At 46.0% G+C, this 20,518-nt stretch overlaps 1 protein-coding gene across 1 annotated transcript in view; it reads left to right on the forward strand.

The window, feature by feature from the left end:
• Positions 1 to 8,001: 8,001 nt before the first annotated feature.
• The window catches only part of cdh12a (cadherin 12a), a gene marked incomplete at both ends in the record, with an annotated part of 29,073 nt that continues 16,556 nt past the window's right edge, over positions 8,002 to 20,518 (forward strand). The window contains 6 exons of the mRNA XM_084458308.1: positions 8,002 to 8,259; positions 14,921 to 15,102; positions 15,392 to 15,504; positions 17,861 to 17,980; positions 18,656 to 18,823; positions 19,935 to 20,125. Coding sequence (XP_084314434.1) covers positions 8,002 to 8,259; positions 14,921 to 15,102; positions 15,392 to 15,504; positions 17,861 to 17,980; positions 18,656 to 18,823; positions 19,935 to 20,125 — 1,032 coding nt within the window. The remainder of the gene's footprint in view (positions 8,260 to 14,920; positions 15,103 to 15,391; positions 15,505 to 17,860; positions 17,981 to 18,655; positions 18,824 to 19,934; positions 20,126 to 20,518) is intronic.

A 20,518-nucleotide genomic window follows, 5' to 3' on the forward strand; every position in this document is an offset into this window, starting at 1 on the left:
AGAGAGTATAGAGGCTGCCTGCAAGAGAAGTGAGGAGACTTGGCATTCCTAAATAGGTCAGTGCCATAAGGAAGGACGTCCAATCCATCAGAAGCTATCAAAAATGCAAGAGCCCGAGCATTTTCTATTAGAGGTTAGATTGAGTGCACACATATGGGAGCTACGCTAATCTGTCACTCTCCTCGGGCTGGCCTCTCCTTAATAAGCCTGTAGGCCTCCATACAGTACACACACACACACACACACACATACGCATACACCCATACACCCCGCGCACACACACACACATATATACACATACCCCCACACACACACACAAACAAACACACACGCGACTGAAAAAACACTTATCCTTGAGGGTTTCTCATAAATAGTTGAATGTATAATGGTGTTAACTAATTAGAAGTCTTGTGGGCGAGACCCAGATTTTCTGCCCCTCCGATGGCCAAACAAACCATCTGACTGAAGTGTTATCCGGGGGCGGGTGTGACCCTAATCCAGATTGTAGTGTGTGTGTGTGTGTGTGTGTGCTGTGGACCTGGGGTGGATCGTCTGACGCCCACCTCAACTGCTGCGTGCTCACATCAGAGAGAGAGACGAAGGACAGAGTCAGAGAAGCACACGGGGGCTTGGAGCTCCACTATCAGCGCACTGCTGCACACAACACAGCCTAGCGCTTACCTCGGTCTCTCTGAACTCTGAGGACAGGGAGAGAGACAGGGAGAGAGACAGAGAGAGACAGAGAGAGAGACAGAGAGAGAGACAGAGAGAGAGAGAGACAGAGAGAGAGAGAGACAGAGAGAGGGAGAGAGAGAGAGAGAGAGAGGGAGAGAGAGACGGAGAGGGAGAGAGAGACAGAGAGAGGGAGAGAGAGACAGAGAGAGAGAGAGACAGAGAGATAGAGAAAGACAGAGAGATAGAGAGAGAGAGATAGATAGAGAGAGAGAGACAGGGAGAGAGAGAGAGAGGGGGAGAGAAACTGAGTCAGAGCGAGAGGAGCGAGGACCAGGGGGTAGAAAAGTAATACAGGGAGCAGCGCAAACGGAGGGAGAGAGGGGGTGAAGGAAGGAGAGAGAGAACCTTGTGGGGCTGCGAGCCTGGGCACGTTCTCCGCTCATGAAGGAGCAGCGTTGCTTTTGATGTTTGGATTAATCGGGTCGACAATCTGGTCAACAACAAACAACAACAGAAACAGCGTCAGCTTCACGCCGGGAGGGTCGGCCGAGGTATGTGCTACTGTCCATGGGGCATTACTGAGTCATCAAGTGGAATAATAATTAAAGTGATTGTTAATTTTTGCTTCAGTATTCACTGCTTCTTCAAAGCGTTTATCTCACTTTTTCAATATTTCGTGTTTATAAATGCCAGTGTACAGATACGGTTCTGAGTACGGTCTCTCTTTGTGAGAGTTACTGAAATAGTGAACGCGATTTTTAGCGAAGGCAGGTTCAGACGCTCCATGTCGATGCCCAGGATGCCCACTGTAATATCTCTCAACTCATCTTCAGCCACATGAGGTCACGTCCGCGAACACAGCACCTCAAAGGATTAAATGGTAAGCGTGTTACTTTTGCCGTAGCATGGTGCCATCATCGGTCCAATCGGATTAGATTGAAAGAGAGGGGACAGGCTTGGGGGGGCGTGGGCGTGCAAGAAGGAGGCAGGTAGACAGGTTCCTCGTACACAACCCTCTAGTGCACTGCTTCAGCTCCCTGCACACAGAACTAGTCACCAGTCTGCAACAGCAGTTATATAGATTTGTTACCAGGACACATGCAAAGCATATGTGATTTGAAGATGTTTTTACATGTTTTAAGCTATAGTTCAACTCCTGACGTAAGGTATTATTATTAGTTTCTGTTGTGCTCCTTATACTTATATATTATATATTATTTTTTTAAGTCACTTTGGATAGAAGTGTCTGCTAAATGACTAATGTAATGCAATGGGATTTAATGTAATGTAATGTAGACAGTCCATGACACAGAGTACATGGGAGGTAGGAGGGGTCTGATGAAGTAGGTCCTAAATACTGATCCCAGGTCAGTTTGCTCCTCTGGGGAACTGTGGGGCGTGAATTGACTCTTAATCTGTTTCTGCAAGGCTAGATCTACAGTGGCGGAACGTAAACAGTGTTTGCCCTATCTGTAATGTGCATATTTCAAAATGTAGTTCGTCCAGGTTGGAGAAGCTGTGAGTAAGTACATGTCAGGAGGAGAGGAATCTGGCGATGGATGGTGGAGGTGTTCAGCACTTATTAGACTGCAGCGCTGGGCAGAGATCACGGCTACAACTAGGGCACAGCATGTGTTCAACATCCCAGCCAGATTGATGACCACAGTTTTTAAAGGGATTTAGCACCTGTTTAAACAAACGCTGTGTGTGTGCGTGTGTGTGTCCGTGTGTGTACATGTAGGCTATAGATAGCATTACTCACAACACGAGGGGAAGATAAATGGACTGAATCAGTAAACATTCACCATTCAAAATTCATCTAATCATCACGTCCGGTGTACACCAGAAACCAAAACAAATGTACCTGTTGATCTGACTATAGATAAGATTGAGCTTTAAGATTTATGCCTGTTCAAAATATGACAGAGTTGCATCTACCTAGGGTCCTCTAGAATGTGTCTGAAGTGGAATAGTGATTAAAACTGACAGTTTGTTTTAATAGTATACTCAGCGTGGAACACATTGTGTATAGTGCCTAATATATTTGAAAGACCTTTATTTTGAAATTCCTCAGTGAATTGTTTTGGGATTAGTTTCTGAAATGTAATTAGTGGTTGGAAACAGACAATTTATTTTTCATAATATGCTGAATATGACCTTGCAAATCTGTATAAGATAAATCAGGGCTTACACAGTGATTTCTCCTGAGTCATAACCTCCTTGGTGAGATGCTGAAAAAACTCAGGAGGAAATATCACAGCAGATTGCTTGGCTGTGATTTCTGGAATGCCGGCTGGCTTGACTGTAGTAATATTTGTGCGAGCAAACTCGTTTTAAAATGTGGGAAAATGCCAAACACTGCCAAACTCAGTCAAATAAAACATTAAATCAAACTTTATTTGTATAGCACATTTCATACACAAAGGCAACATAATGCACTTTACAGAGAGCAATGGGGGGTTGGGCATAGGTCCCAATCCTACATATTCCAGCAAAAAAAACAGTTTCACCAGGGGGCCAGAAGTGATCTGTAAAAATTCTTCCCTGACCTGTCTTAATGAGACGACCGAGCAAGCTATGATGACACATCACAGTTTGATAGTTTACTGAGTGAATGCAGAACTGATTATGGCTGCCAAGTTGCTAGCTGATATGCACACTGTCGAACAAAAATCGCACAAAACGTGCTATAAACCCATTTGGTTCATAGAGAAATGTCAATAATTTACAAGCTCATCTCGTGTTCAGTGAAGGTATAGCTAGCTCGTTAAGCTGTGTACCAGCTCATCTCGTGTTCAGTGAAGGTATAGCTTGTTAAGCTGTGTACCAGCTCATCTCATGTGTTCAGTGAAGGTATAGCTAGCTCATTAAGATGTGTACCAGCTCATCTCATGTGTTCAGTGAAGGTATAGCTAGCTCGTAAAGCTGTGTACCAGCTCACCTCATGTGTTCAGTGAAGGTATAGCTCGTTAAGATGTGTACCAGCTCATCTCATGTGTTCAGTGAAGGTATAGCTAGCTCGTTAAGCTGTGTACCAGCTCATCTCATGTGTTCAGTGAAGGTATAGCTAGCTCGTTAAGCTGTGTACCAGCTCATCTCATGTGTTCAGTGAAGGTATAACTAGCTCGTTAAGCTGTGTACCAGCTCATCTCATGTGTTCAGTGAAGGTATAGCTAGCTCGTTAAGATGTGTACCAGCTCAGCTCGTGTTCAGTGAAGGTATAGCTAGCTCGTTAAGCTGTGTACCAGCTCATCTCATGTGAAAGCGAGGTGCACACAAGTAGATCGCACTGGACGTCACAGGAGAGTATCCTGCCGCAGAAGCGGAACTACTTTTTACCGAACAACGCCGGTGGAGAACCACTGATCCACAACAACTTCACAGGCGAGACTGCACGCTCGGAGGTGCTGAGGAACGTATGACGTTGATTGCCCGGTTGTCGGGTTAATCACAGACATTGTACAGTCGCCGGTTGAGATTCGTCACGGTAAAGAGATAGACACCTTGGTCCAGGTGCTTGTCCATCAGGTACATTCACCTGCTTGTTTACAGAATAGAAAGACAAGGTGTGTTCACCACCACAACAAGACAGGATGGCACGTCCGTGAGCGCATGTCAATTAGCTTAGCTGGCCTTCATTTTCTTCTAAAGGGTCTATATGTCTTCTCATTTTCTTCTTAAGGGTTTAAACTGTTCCTCAAGGTCCAATAGCGCCCTCTAACTGGCCGACACTGTTGGAGACTGTCAGGCTGATTTGATTGGATTTGAAGGGTGGCTGGAAAATAGCTAATTTTTTATGCAGGACATGGCGTGTCTAAATGCTAGGGAGAGAAACACACACTCTTACAGTCAGCTCATCCAATAGCTTTCAAGTGCAAATTCCACACACACACACACACACACACACACACATACACACACACACACACACACACACACACACACACACACAGTTGGCATCAGCAACTTGCTGGAGGCAGACATCTACTGCATACTGTATACTGTATCATTAGCAGGTGATGGGAGGCTGATTTAGGAAACACAACAAGTTCCACAGAAACTATAAGCACTGAGCATATTTGTGAATTGGGAAAATGAATCATCTGGATGAATGATAAGATGATACAGGCAAGCGGGCTGCAATGCTGCAATTATTCACCCAATTGTGTGAGCTCGGCAGACTGCAAATCAAGCATGCGCAAGGGTGAAGTGGGTGTACTAATCTAATGGCTACATAAATATTACAGTATTTCCATTAGTGGTGGTTAAATAAGTGGGTATATCAATGGATAAAGAATTGGGTGGTATACTTTGTATACCAACTACACCACTGGGCATTACAATCCTAATATCAAGTCAAAACTGTATCCCTTAGGCAGTACGGTACTGGTGGCACTGCTTTAATGACAGACAGTGCAGGCTGTTAGTTGTAGCCCTCAGAGAACACAGTCACTGTTACAGTAGCTAGCCCTCAGAGAACACAGTCACTGTTACAGTAGCTAGCCCTCAGAGAACACAGTCACTGTTAGCTAGCCCTCAGAGAACACGGTCACTGTTAGCCAGCCCTCAGAGAACACGGTCACTGTTAGCCAGCCCTCAGAGAACACGGTCACTGTTAGCCAGCCCTCAGAGAACACGGTCACTGTTAGCTAGCCCTCAGAGAACACGGTCACTGTAGTCCTCAGAGAACACGGCCACTGTTAGCTAGCCCTCAGAGAACACGGTCACTGCTACTATAGCCCTCAAAGAACATGGTCATTGTTAGCTATAGCCCTCAGAGAACACAGACACTGTTAACTACCCTTCAGAGAACACAGATATTCAAATTCATTCACATTTTTACAGCTTTTTTTTAATGATCACAACCTGTCTTGTGGCACTGTGACTCCACCTAGATGTATCGTTTACATGGTTACATGCACATGAAGAAAGCTGCTCGCCTTCAACTGTCTCAGTCGAGGGAGAATTGGAGAGTTCGAAGAGAAAGAAATGGCCTACTTGTGTAAATTTCAGACGTCCTGGAAAGAAGAATTATAGTTTTTACGGAAAGTTTTAAAAGAAAGGGCCATGTGTTTTGTAAAAGGTCAATAATAAGTATTGTATTTGAAGTAGCTATATTCTGTTCTAGGCCTAAAGTTTTAATGTGTTTTGGCATGGGGTTATAAATTGAGTGACAGGCAACCACCGCTGTAATGCTATCACATATGTTCTAGCACTAGGAGTGTATACCTTGCCAAAGATCACTGAGAATTATTCCCCTCAGGTGGTAGTCCTACTGGTGACCCAAATTTGGTGTTCAGGCTCACTGACAAAGAGGGTTGAATTACTCTGTAATCCGTCCTGAGATTCTTAAAGTATTTAACATAAAAATGCTGTAGCAGTGTACTTATAATTTTATTATTTTCATTCTTTAAAAGTCACCAGAATGCACGAAACAAAGTTTCTGAAGACCCCCAGAGCCCCCTCTTTTGTTTAGCAATCCTCGCTATTTTGGAGATCTCAAGCTTGGCAATTATGGTTAGCCCGGAGAGAACACAGACACTGTTAGCTAGCCCTCAGAGAACACAGACTCTAGCTAGCCCTCCGAGAATACCATGGATGTATTAATAAGAGAAGACAGACACTGTTAGCTAGCCCTCCGAGAATACAAACTGTTAAGCCTAATTTATACGATCATAAAACGGCTCATGGCTCTTGGTTGCCATGTAATGGAAGCTAAAGACAATGCCCAGGCATTCCATTCCATGGCAACCAAGAGCCATGAGACATGAGCCATGAGCCGTTTAATGAAGTATAAATTAGGCTTTAGATAGCCCTCAGAGAACACACACTTAGCTAGCCCTCCGAGAATACAAACTGTTAGATAGCCCCCAGAGAACACAGACACTGTTAGCTAAAGCCTTCAGAGAACATGGCCACACAATACCCCTTCAGCCCAAAAATGCTCGTATGACTGAACTGCACATTCAGATCACAGGGCAATAGAGGACGGGAAAAACAGTATATAATGTGTGTGTGTGTGTGTGTGTGTGTGTGTGTGTGTGTGTGTGTGTGTGTGCGCGCGCGTGTGTGTGTGCGTGCGTGCGTGCGTGCGTGCGTGTGTGTGTGTGCGAGCGTGCGTGTGTGTGTCTGTGTAAACCTGACGCTAAAAATAAGCCTGCTGGTTGCAGCAGATTTGTGGTGGGAGAGGGGTTGGAAGTAGAGAGGGATGAGGGAGGTTGGGGCGGGACGAGCGGCAGAGCACATCCATCATCCGTCTCTCACGCATAGATCTGAAACCTGCAGGGCTTTAAGAGACAGCCTCCCACAGCGCAGCCAAGGGTTTTCAGTTCCGTAATTAGCGAGCGGATATTGCTGCTGTCTGAAAATGAGTGTAAGTTGTACAGTTTCTTTTACTTTCGTGGACGTATTTGCATGAAACCTTGCTTTTCAAGTACTTGGAACAGCTGTAGTTTCTGTATCTTTTCACTGCCTGTGATTCCCTGCTGCTTCCCATATAGCCTATGGCTGAGCTAAAGAAACTCCAGAGGATTTCTTTTCTCACGTCTCATCTCCTCCAGATTCACCATCTGTAAAAGCCTCCCTGCTAGAGAGTCAACCGTCCTGTCAAGGCTGGCTGGACGGACAGGGGAAGTGCATTATGGACTAAATTAGAAAACAGAAATCGGAGGTCGATGTGGGAAAAGTGGTTTTCTTTATTGATGACGACTGTCAGAGAGTGGGAAGCGGATCCATGGGTAAATGAGATAGGGACCACTCGAGTAACGGTGCTTAGATTGGAGTAACTCCTGTACTGTATGTCATTAGAATGTGTACTGTGTAGAAAGTATGAGTGCAGCTATCATTACTATATTATTTTAACTCTCAAGCAGGTGAAGAAGGTGATTGAGGACCAGTGACTGGGAAGAGTCAGACGCCCAAGGTCTTCATCCGGACTCCAGATGTCACCCAAGGGACTCCTCCGACCCACAACCAGCCTTCGCAGACCTCCAACCCCAGCTCTTCAAGTCTCCAACCCCACAGTTTCTTCGTTCCGCAGTCTAGCTTTTATGGACATGCAAGCAGGCAGCGTTTTTTATGGATCTTCAGCTTGTATGATCTACCACTAAGGATTTCCAACCAGGCATCATTCATCACACTGGCAGTTAACCTGGAATCTATGTTAAAGTAAAAAAAACAAAAAAACACATGAGTTTATACCTAGACATACCTTGTCCCATTGGCTACTGCTAGTGTGAGTACATCTCAAACAGCTCCGACTTTACCATATCCAGTATTCCTCTGTAGACCCACCCTAACCAACCACTGAAGAGATCCTTCTCCCCGATGCTCACGAGGAGCAGCCTGCTGCTGCTCTTCTGCTTCCTGCTGGACAAAGGACTCCTGACCGCCCTCCATTCCCTGCCCCAGAGCAGGATGGGTAGGGGCGGACTGAGGGGCGGTGCCGGACACAGAGGCATGCCAGGGGGGAGGAGACACGGACACGGGGGCTGGGGGGCGCAGAGGGTGAAGAGAGGATGGGTCTGGAACCAGTTCTTCGTCCTGGAGGAGTACATGGGATTGGAACCACAGTACATTGGCAAGGTAAGACGCTGACTAGGATCTCTGAACCACAGTATTCTGGGAAGGCAACACACTGACTAGGATCTGGCGCTATCCATGGCACTGCAATCAGAGAAAAATACGTATTATTTACAACTGAAAGATGTCTTACAGGGTAGCTGACAGGTGCATTGGTTTTAACCAGTGCTTATCACCAGGTGGGGGACCTATAGGCAACTATGGGCTCCTAAATCAAATAAAAAGTCAACAGTTTTAAACTAAACAAGTGTAATACTGTACGTCATACTGCTTGCCACTATGGAGGCCAGTTAGATCCTTAGAGTCGGGTAACGGTATGAAGCGGACATAGAGGCTAATGAGCAGTTCATCATCTGACTAATCACAGTCAACCTTTCTTTGACATCACCTCACCCTCTCATCACGGCATGGGGTCAGAGTTGTCACTGAGGACGGCTTCAAAGACTCTGCTTGGCGAGGCCACTATCTGGAGCCTGCATCTCAAATATTCATGGGACGTCTGTCTCGTCATTAATTAGCGTAATCGAATGAAAGCTAATCTGATCTAATCGCCTACAGCTTCAAAGGGATGGTTTTCCTCGATACGACTTGAAGTGACTGCACATGACTAAAAATACCTTCGTCACATCTGATACCACACTGCTCTGGGTGGCATGCGTCTTGCTGTGATTTTGTGCTCTGTTCCTCAGCGTTGTCTCGTTAGCGAGAGAGGACTATGTTGTGGAGCATCTCCAAATTAGACTTCACAAGATAATAAAGAGGTGTTTGTGAAATCTAGTGCCAGTGGGGCTAGGACTGGCATTGTGCTGGGGATTATTACATTAACATTACATTACAGTCATTTAGCAGACGCTTTTATCCAAAGCGACTAACAATAATTGCATTTAACGTAGGAAGAGCCGATGTACTACTACTTGCCAGAACTCACAAGTGCATCTTCCTTCTAAAACAAGTGACTAAGAGCATAATCTAGTGCTGAAGGCAAAGTACAAGAATCATCAACTTGTCTGCGCGCCCGTCGTCGCCATGGTGATGCAAAGTCAAGGTGGCAAGCCTTACTCTGCCTCCTGTGGTCCCTTCGCTTCTACACATTGTCAACAGATGCCTTGGCTGCATCGGCATTGCTTGTGTGTGTGTGTGTGTGTGAGAGAGAGAGAGAGAGAGAGAGAGAGAGAGAGAGAGAGAGAGAGAGAGAGAGAGAGAGAGAGAGAGAGAGAGAGAGAGAGAGAGAGAGAGAGAGAGAGAGAGAGAGAGAGAGAGAGAGAGAGAGAGAGAGAGAGAGAGAGAGAGAGAGAGAGAGAGAGAGAGAGAGAGAGAGAGAGAGAGAGAGAGAGAGAGAGAGAGAGAGAGAGAGAGAGAGAGAGATTCCAGCATGGAACCCTGCCCAGTCTGGCAGGCCAGAGCCATGATGAATCTGCTCTAGCTAATTGACAGAGAGTGTGAAGGATTAGGCCACGATTACTGGTTGTCTGGTGGTGGTTTGGCAGGGGTGGTGCAGTTTAGGAAAGGGCATGTTTAAAATGTTGAACTATCCCTTTAAACATCTAGACACATGCAAGGCAATGAACAGCAGGGATGCTTATGATGACGTAAGGACTAAACGTGTCAGTTTGCCCAATAAATATAAAGACTATAATATTTATTCAGTGAGTGCTGGTTTACTGCTTCTTCAATGAACAACAGGGAACCAGCAGCATTAAATAATTGTTGATCACAGAGTACAGTCGTATGTCAAACTTAATTCGAAACAACAGTACAGAATCTGCCATGACAGATTGCACACCTTCACAAAATCACTTTGAGAGGAGAGTGCACTGTGACTCCTCAGCAGCACCCAGACATACCCTGCTGGTATTGCCCTATAAATAATGAATGATGAGGATTACAGATAGCAGATGCAGCTGGCCAACCGCGATGGACAGACTGGGAATCTTAAAACCTAGTAGCTACTTCTGGATCTGTTTTGAAGCTACTAGCATAGTGCCGTTCTAAACCTGCCGACAGCCAGTGTTCAACGACTCATTTAGCTTACTCCTGTCGTGTTAATAACATTAGGACTCCAGGTCCCAGTATGCATTGCGAGTTAGACAGATGTCACATTTGGAGTAGAGGTAGACTTTTAGTTATTGATGATTTGTTAAATGTTTGTTAATAGTAGGTTAATGATCTAGAACTTAGGCTTATAAAAAGTGAATGGATCATGAACAAGCTATTAGTAAACTACTTTCTAATGACTTGTTAAGTATTTGTTAATAGTTGATCCACCTATACAGCTGGCCTCATCAGGCCTTCCATCTAAACACAAATGAATAAATGTTAGATAGATAGATAGATAGATAGATAGATAGATAGATAGATAGATAGATAGATAGATAGATAGATAGATAGATAGGAAGGAAGGAAGGAAGGAAGGAAGGAAGGAAGGAAGAAAGGAAAGAAAGAAAGAAAGAAAGAAAGAAAGAAAGAAAGAAAGAAAGAAAGAAAGAAAGAAAGAAAGAAAGAAAGAAAGAAAGAAAGAAAGAAAGAAAGAAAGAAAGAAAGAAAAGAGACGAGACCATGTCGGCTTCATGGGCACTGTGCACTAGTGTTAGTAATGAGGAATAGTTGCAACTTTACAATAACTGTCTTTAAAAAAAGAGTCTAATGATCTAAAGTTCACTTTGAAGAAGACACTTGTTGAAACGCGCCAGTCACGACACCGTGGTTCATTAAATGAACATTTATTTAATTCCGTGTTGCTCCAGTTCTTTTTCTTTTGACTATTACAACACACTCAACACTGGGTCCTGAGCGATACGGTCTACCAAACATCATCTTCATACAGTGCCCATTTTTCGAGATGACGGTGATACAGACAGACAAACAGAGATGTCTCCTTTGTTAGAGAGATATGAGGAGAAACCTATAAAACCCAACAGTGCCAAGTACTATCAACCAATGATGGGTACGTAGCTACGTAGTGCTAGCGCTTGCTGAGCATGGACATATTGCACTTAAATAAAATGAAATTTCCTTCCTCTTGGAAATGGTTCCACTTAGGTAGATGGTGGCAAAGACAGATCGGGATGAGGTACTGTAAACGATGTTACAAGCAGGGGAAGTGCAGAACCCTGGTAGTTGAGTGTTACAGTTACAGTACCATGTTCTTCATTATTCCGGGTCAGAACATAAGTGCTAACCACTTCACCAAACACTTCCATGTAGTCCCTCCTCACCTCTCACTGCAAAAGCTGTAACAATGCATCAAATAAATCAATCGCTCGTTTCAATCGGTGGACTGGAAGAAAGCACACCTCATGCCCTTTGGAGTGGTGAAAATATCACCCCCGTGCTCGATTTGTTATGTCTAGATGACCTTTGCGGAGACTCATTCATCTTATGAGTCTTGGTGTGCATGACAGGATGATCAGGAAGATGTGGATCAGGACAGAAGTGTTGGGCCCTGTCCACAACACTACAGGACAGAAGTGTCAGGCCATGTCCACATCACTGCAGGACAGAAGTGTCAGGCCCTGTCCACAACACTACAGGACAGAAGTGTCAGGCCATGTCCACATCACTGCAGGACAGAAGTGTCAGGCCCTGTCCACATCACTACAGGACAGAAGTGTTAGGCCATGTCCACATCACTACAGGACAGAAGTGTCAGGCCATGTCCACAACACTACAGGACAGAAGTGTCAGGCCCTGTCCACAACACTACAGGACAGAAGTGTCAGGCCATGTCCACAACACTACAGGACAGAAGTGTCAGGCCCTGTCCACAACACTACAGGACAGAAGTGTCAGGCCATGTCCACATCACTACAGGACAGAAGTGTTAGGCCCTGTCCACATCACTACAGGACAGAAGTGTCAAGCCCTGTCCACATCACTACAGGACAGAAGTGTCAAGCCCTGTCCACATCACTACAGGACAGAAGCGTTGGGCCCTGTCCACATCACTACAGGACAGAAGTGTCAAGCCCTGTCCACATCACTACAGGACAGAAGCGTTGGGCCCTGTCCACATCACTACAGGACAGAAGTGTCAAGCCCTGTCCACATCACTACAGGACAGAAGCGTTGGGCCCTGTCCACATCACTACAGGACAGACGTGTCAAGCCCTGTCCACATCACTACAGGACAGAAGTGTTAGGCCCTGTCCACATCACTACAGGACAGAAGTGTTAGGCCCTGTCCACAACACTACAGGACAGAAGTGTTGGGCCCTGTCCACATCACTACAGGACAGAAGTGTTAGGCCCTGTCCACATCACTACAGGACAGAAGTGTTGGGCCCTGTCCACATCACTACAGGACAGAAGTGTTGGGCCCTGTCCACATCACTACAGGACAGAAGTGTTGGGCCCTGTCCACATCACTACAGGACAGAAGTGTTAGGCCCTGTCCACATCACTACAGGACAGAAGTGTTGGGCCCTGTCCACATCACTACAGGACAGAAGCGTTGGGCCCTGTCCACATCACTACAGGACAGAAGTGTTGGGCCCTGTCCACATCACTACAGGACAGAAGTGTTGGGCCCTGTCCACATCACTACAGGACAGAAGTGTTGGGCCCTGTCCACATCACTACAGGACAGAAGTGTTGGGCCCTGTCCACATCACTACAGGACAGAAGTGTCAGGCCCTGTCCACAACACTACAGGACAGAAGTGTTAGGCCCTGTCCACATCACTGCATTGTCATGTTGTAGTACTCGTAGTACTCGAGACTGGACACTTTTTAACCGTCTTGGAATCGACCACATTTTTACTCAGCCTTCTCTCGAGCTTTGACAAAGAGGATTCAGGATTATATTTCAAGAACACAGGTGTGGGAACATCACTCAATTGCAAATGCAACCAATAACTTTAGATTAATTTGAGAAATGCCTATGATTTGCACGTTCCACGTTCTATCATGCGTGTCATGCAATGTGGGACTGGCCTTGTCCAGCTTGTCTCTGTCTTGATACACTCTTGGTCATGACTTGGTCTTGTTTTAGCTGGTCTTGACCACAATACTACATTGTGCTCAGAGCAGAAATAATCTCAGGGCTCAACAGTTGACAGGTGTTTGGACAACGTGAAGCTCCTAGATTAACTGTTCCTCGTGTGTCATTATAGATGAGCAATGGATTCATATTGGCCTGATTAAACAAACAGAAAACCCATTACAGACTCATTACAAAACACGCACACAAACACACAACCACACACGCACTTGCACGCACACACACACTCACACACCCCTCTCGAAATAGGAATGTTGTTTACTTCTGCTGATTGGTAAACATGTGAGATGAATGAACCGTCATACAATGTGAGAGAGGCTGTTTACCGCTTTGATATTCCCATATTGGATTTAGTTCTGTCAAATATCCATTCACTGGCTTTCAAAAACAAAACGAAAAATCGTGAATCTCATTAGAGGGTCTTGTCGTGTCTGGCTATGTGCCAGACACCTCGCTCCGCGCGGTCGCTGTGTTGTGGCTGGTGGTGGACTACAAGGAAGGTACAGCGATAGAGTGGTAGTAATAGTAATGGATGGATTGATTGATTGATTGGTTGGTTGATTGCTTGATTGATTGCTTGATTGCTTGATTGCTTGATTGCGTGATTGCGTGATTGATTAATTGACTGATTAATTAACTGATTGATTGATTGATTGGTTAGCTCCTTAATTGGCTAATTGATTGCATACCTCTGGCTGTGCTGATTACCAGGTAGGTAGAGAACAATACTACATGACCCCTGCACCCATCCTAAGTAATGGACCTCTTTATAGGCCAATCATCAGTCACGGGTCAGAGCTGATGGTTTCCTCCTCGACCAACTCTGTGGGACTGTAGATGACCTCAGTGTGTTGGTTTCCTTAGAGTTGTGGGCTTAGAGTTGACCGATGCGGCAGTGTAGAGTGCTGGTGAGCAAGCCATAAGTATGGGGGAACGAGATGGCTGGAGGCTCCGTCGGAAAGCTCATCTGAGGACGACCTGATTGATTGTTAGTGGGTACGGCTGCCATACTGGGGCTTTGTACTGTAATATAGCAAGACTTATTGCAAGGTTATCTTTACTGCTCACTGGAAAACTCGAACGCAGACAGGTGCCTTTGAGGAATGGCCTCCAAAGTTGTTGAATGAATGGTCTAAGAACAGGATGTTGAATGAATGGTCTAAGAACAGGATGTTGAATGAATGGTCTAAGAACAGGATGTTGAACCAATCTGATAACAAGCCTTACCTTTCAGACATCTCATCTGTTTATCCTTATATAACAGGGCTGGACAAATCCAGTGGTGTCTCAAAACTCTATGTTAATCGAAGTTATATTGCATTACGGCAACAGAGCTCACCGTGATCGGAAATCAATTGTGTGCGGTTTTCAAATATCACAACCTCAAACTTATCTCGCCTCACTTTGAGTCCTCGAGACAGATCCTGATTCATGTCCGCCTTTCTATCCTTAACAGCCTGCAAGAGAGAAGAAAACGGGAGAATTTGAAGTCTGTTTACAATAAATAACAAAGCGGTATAATGTTACTGCACATTGATTGTACATTGACCAGTGCAGTAAAAAACAATATAAAAAAAAGCGGTGTACATGTATAATATAGCGTTTGTCCAGCGCAGTGTGCTATGACTGCCCCCCTCATACAGAATGCATGTCTCTCTCTGCTCAGCTCCACACGGACCGGGACAGAGGGGACAGCGAGGTGAAGTACACCCTGTCGGGAGAGGGTGCGGGCTCCATCTTCACCGTGGACCAGACCACCGGGGACATCCACGCTCTGGTGGGCCTGGACCGGGAGAGGAAGTCCCACTACACGCTCCGGGCCCAGGCCGTGGACCTGCACTCCGGCAGGTCAGAACCCAGCAGGACCACGCTGGTCAGAACTCAGAACCCATCCTGGGCATGTTAGGTTTGGGTTTTGTTAAAGCCCTTTTAGTGACAATTGTGCGTAAAAAAAAAAGGGAACAAAGAATGTAGGTTTATTGATGGGTGGATGGATGGGGGGATCGATTGATTGATTGATTGATTGATTGATTGATTTGTTGATTGGTTGATTGGTTGATTGGTTGATTGGTTCATTCATTCATTCATTCATTCATTCATTCATTCATTCATTGAATAACTGGTTAATTGATTTCAGACCTCTGGAGCCAGAGTCAGAGTTCGTCATCAAGGTCCAGGACATCAATGACAATGAACCCAGGTTCCTGGAGGGTCCCTACACGGCCACCGTCCCCGAGATGTCCCCTTTAGGTAGGCTCCACTACACCCCACTACTACACCTTTACTATACCCTGGAGGTGAGACAGGCTCCACTACACCTTCACTATACCCTGGAGGTGAGACAGGCTCCACTACACCACACTACTACACCTTCACTATACCCTGGAGGTGAGACAGGCTCCACTACACCACACTACTACACCTTCACTATACCCTGGAGGTGAGACAGGCTCCACTACACCACACTACTACACCTTCACTATACCCTGGAGGTGAGACAGGCTCCACTACACCACACTACTACACCTTTACTATACCCTGGAGGTGAGACAGGCTCCACTACACCTTCACTATACCCTGGAGGTGAGACAGGCTCCACTACACCACACTACTACACCTTCACTATACCCTGGAGGTGAGACAGGCTCCACTACACCACACTACTACACCTTCACTATACCCTGGAGGTGAGACAGGCTCCACTACACCACACTACTACACCTTCACTATACCCTGGAGGTGAGACAGGCTCCACTACACCACACTACTACACCTTCACTATACCCTGGAGGTGAGACAGGCTCCACTAGACCTTCACTATACCCTGGAGGTGAGACAGGCTCCATACACCTTCACTATACCCTGGAGGTGAGACAGGCTCCACTACACCACACTACTACACCTTCACTATACCCTGGAGGTGAGACAGGCTCCACTAGACCTTCACTATACTCTGGAGGTGAGACAGGCTCCACTACACCTCCACTATACTCTGGAGGTGAGACAGGCTCCACTACACCACACTACTACACCTTCACTGTACCCTGGAGGTGAGACAGGCTCCACTACACCTCCACTATACCCTGGAGGTGAGACAGGCTCCACTACACCTTCACCATACTGTACCCTGGAAGTGAGACAGGCTCCACTACACCTTCACCATACTGTACCCTGGAAGTGAGACAGGCTCCACTACACCTTCACCATACTGCACCCTGGAGGTGAGACAGAATCCACTACACCTTCACCATACTGTACCCTGGAAGTGAGACAGGCTCTGCTACATCTTCACTATTCCAGAAATCAAGTACACCTCCTCAGCTCGCAGGCTTAAGTTGCTTGTCTGTTAATATTAAAGTTTTCTTTATTATCACACTCAGTATTCAGCACATCGGGATTTGCCAGCTGGGATAGTTTTGCGCCTCATTCCTGCTTAGAATAGCTCTCTCTGGGATGGTCCTGGACATGCGCGACATGGGGCGGCTTTAGCTCACTTGGTAGAGCGGGTCATTCAATGATCGAAGGGTCAGCGGTTCGAATCCCAGCTCCGACTGTCCACATGTCGAAGTGTCCTTGAGCGAGACACCTAACCCCAAATTGCTCCCAATGAGCAGGTTAGCACCTTGCATGGCAGCTACCGCCATTGGTGTGTGAATGTGTGTGTGAATGGGTGAATGAGAGGCCATTGTAAAGCGCTTTGAGTGCCGCTAAGGTGGAAAAGCGCTATATAAATGCAGCCCATTTACCATTTACATGAGCCTGTATGTTAGAATACGTCTCTCTGGACTTGAGCATGTATGTTAGAATACGTCTCTCTGGACTTGTGTGGACACTGAGATTTGGAGCATGCCCAGCATGTTACTGTAGGTGAGCTCAGCCTACTAACCCATCTGCTAGCTAAGGGATATTACCCAGAGTTCATTTAAGAGTAACACCTTAATCTCTTAATACTGTGGCTGAGGGGTAGAGAGCGTCTTCAGCCCCACATTCATTTGACACCCACACACACGCTGATTCATACCCACATGTTGTGTCGCCATGCTTCTGCTTTGCTGGCTAGTTTTTCCAGCCCATCACCTCACCCTACTCCTCCTCCCACTGTATTGTACTGGTCGCACTGTATTGTGCCGTATAGCATGTTGTATTGATTGCTTCTGTCTAATGGGTGGATTTCTCCCTGCCTTTTATTGTTGTTTTGTAAATTAGGATACCCTTAGGCTCCGCCCTTGATCAGAGCAAAAATCAACAACGACAAAAAACTGCCATTTTCATTTGATAAATGGTTCAAAATGAATTTGCCAGTATTACTGATGGAACTGTAGATTGTATGCACCAAAATATTTATCTAAATTTATGTTATCTGATTTATGTGTGTGTGTGTGTATGTGTTTGTTTGTGTGTGTGTGTGTGAGTGTGTGTGTGTGTGTGTGTGTGTGTGTGTGTGTGTGCGCATGTATGTGTGTGTGTGTGTCTGTGGATGTGTGTGTGCGTGTGTGTGCGTGTGCGTGTCTGTGCATGTGTGTGTCTGTGGGTGGGTGTGTGTGTGTGCATGTGTGTGCGTGCGCGTGTGTGTGTGCATGTGTGCGTGCGTGTGTGTTTGTCACAGGGACTTACGTAACCCAGGTGACAGCCACGGACGCCGACGACCCCGCCTACGGGAGCAGCGCCCGGCTGGTGTACAGCGTCCTGCGTGGCCAGCCGTACTTCTCCGTCGACGGCAAGACAGGTGAGATCACGCCGCCGGCGTCGCCAACGTTACACGGCTCTGCCTCCAATCAAAAGACTTTAGATGTCCAGAACAGCATCCAAACATGGAGGTTGTCTGTATTCTTGCTCGATTCATTTTTGGTAGCGCTTCATCAAAGGCGGCACTGAGCTCAGTGTGAGCTCTCATGCTCGGTTGGTTTAGGGAATACTACTCCTCTCCTTCTCCTTTCGTTGCCAGTGGCAACATACAGACCTGCCGGTTTCCTGCGGACTCACTCTTGATCAGAATCTGTCTGAATGGGGGGAAGGCAGCGTTCACGCCTGATTAGTCTTTAACGGGAGGTCAAAGGTCGTCCTTTCATGGCATCGTACACAGATTGGTAACAGGGGGCTTAATGAAGGCAGGGAGCTAAATCTACCTCCTTCGTACTGGACGGACATCAAAGGGAACGCGCTCTGTCGTGAGAGAGAGAACTCATCCATTTCTGTTCTTTCTTCTTTCTTCTTTTCCTCCCCTCTCCTTGGCTTTCTTTTTATCTATCTCCCTCTCTCTCTTTCTCTCTCTCCCTACCCCCTCGCTCTCCAACTCTCCCTTCCTCTCTCTCTCTCTCTCTCTCTCTCTCTCTCTCTCTCTCCCTACCCCGCTCGCTCTCCAACTCTCCCTTCTTCTCTCTCTCTCCTCCCTCCTCTTCAGGGGTAATTAGGACAGCTCTGGCTAACATGGACCGGGAGGTGAAGGAGGTGTACCAGGTCCTCCTCCAGGCCAAGGACATGGGCGGTCAGCTGGGGGGACTGGTGGGCACCACCACCATAAACATCACCCTCAGCGACGTCAACGACAACCCGCCCAGGTTTTCAAAAAGTGTGACACGTTCCCTTTCAAAAAAAAAAGAAGCCTATTCATCTTTTCTCGTCGTTGTACCTTTCATTTAGCTCGGCAAGACCCGCGAGGTTAATTGAGACGGTGTTTGGTCAAGAAAGTAAATGTTGACCGTTGCCTCAGGGAGATGTTGTCCATGATCCATTCTTCATGTGCTTGACCTCTGAGAAGAGAAGTCAGTGAATATTCTATTCCTTTCGCAGTTACCTCTCATACATACAAATGTAAACAGACCATGTTCAAGGGGAAAATCTCCACGCATGCAATAAACCATCACAGCAGTTTGAAAGTGCTCTCCCATATGAAGAGTTGCACGTTTGATCTCCCGCTCCTCACTGTAAATGGATTGCCTGCGCCAAGAGAAGTGTGCAGCCTTGATCTGGCAGATGTCATTGTAAACTCTCTATAACGAGGTCATTTCCATTAACACCAACTGTTAGTAGTTTTTGATAAATGCATCATGGAGTTCAATGTGTTGCGCATCGTTAAAGGGATTGTGCATACTAAAATCAAGGTTGTGAGGTGTTAGATGTTTTCAGCCCTTAAAAGTGGTCAGATGGCGACAGTTATCTAGTTTAAAAATCACTAAAAAGGCTTGAGGGCACTCGCTTTCAAATAAAAACAACATAAAATGCCTTTAGTATCATGTCAAACAGAAGTCAAACAGATATCATAGACCACCTGGTGGTGATCCCCTGAATACCATTAGATGAGGACCAGGTGGTCAATGAGAGTTTGACTCCCTGAGGAAGGTGTGATGCCATTTGTTTTGATGTCTAATATGCCATGATAATAATAAAAATAAGAATAAGAATAAGAATGGCATTTTAATGGCAGTTCGAATCCCGGCTCCTCCTGTCCATATGTGGAAGTGTCCTTGGGCAAGACACTGAACCCCACATTGCTCCCAATGAGCAGGTTAGCACCTTGCATGGCAGCTGCCGCCATCGGTGTGTGAGTGTGTGTGTGTGAATGGGTGAATGAGAGGCCATTGTAAAGCGTTTTGGATAAAAGTGCTATATAAGTGCAGTCCGTTTACCATTTACCATTTATGGTAACAAGCCTTTGCCTTGGTTGCTCTCTCGTATGGCAGGTATCTTTCATCTGCATGTCCCAGAAACCTCCATTGTGGGGTCGGCAGTGGGGCGGATCCAAGCCCACGACCTGGACGCAGGGAGGAACGCCTTGGTGGAATATTCCATCGTTCCCGGAGACGAGGGGAACATGTTTGACATCATATCCAACGGACGTGACAGTCAGGAGGGCGTCCTAGTCCTCAGAAAGGTAGAGTTCAGTCGCCTTTGTTGCGTTTTACTTACTAAAACATGAAGGAAAATATATTTCTAGAAGAAAGCTGTTGAAATCTTAAAGTCTTCTCAAAATCTCAAGAAGCATTTGGAGATTATTATTATTGTTTTATTTCTTTTACAGCATAATGTAGTTTCTTCCCCACATTCATTTAGATGACATGAATAACAAAACGTTTTCACTGCTGTGGTGAAGTGAAAGACAGTGTCCTCAGAAAACCTTCCAGTTAACCGTCCGACTAAGAGCTCTGGAACGATCTCTTAGTGCATCTTGCAGTTGATAATGGTTACTTTTTATACTGAAGAGGCATTTTGGAAAGAACGGAATTGCCCTCAGGAAGCATACCCTATTTCTCATGCAGAACATGCT

The sequence above is a fragment of the Borostomias antarcticus genome, assembly GCF_949987555.1.
Source record: "Borostomias antarcticus genome assembly, chromosome: 24".
NCBI classification, from domain to species: Eukaryota; Metazoa; Chordata; class Actinopteri; order Stomiiformes; family Stomiidae; genus Borostomias; species Borostomias antarcticus.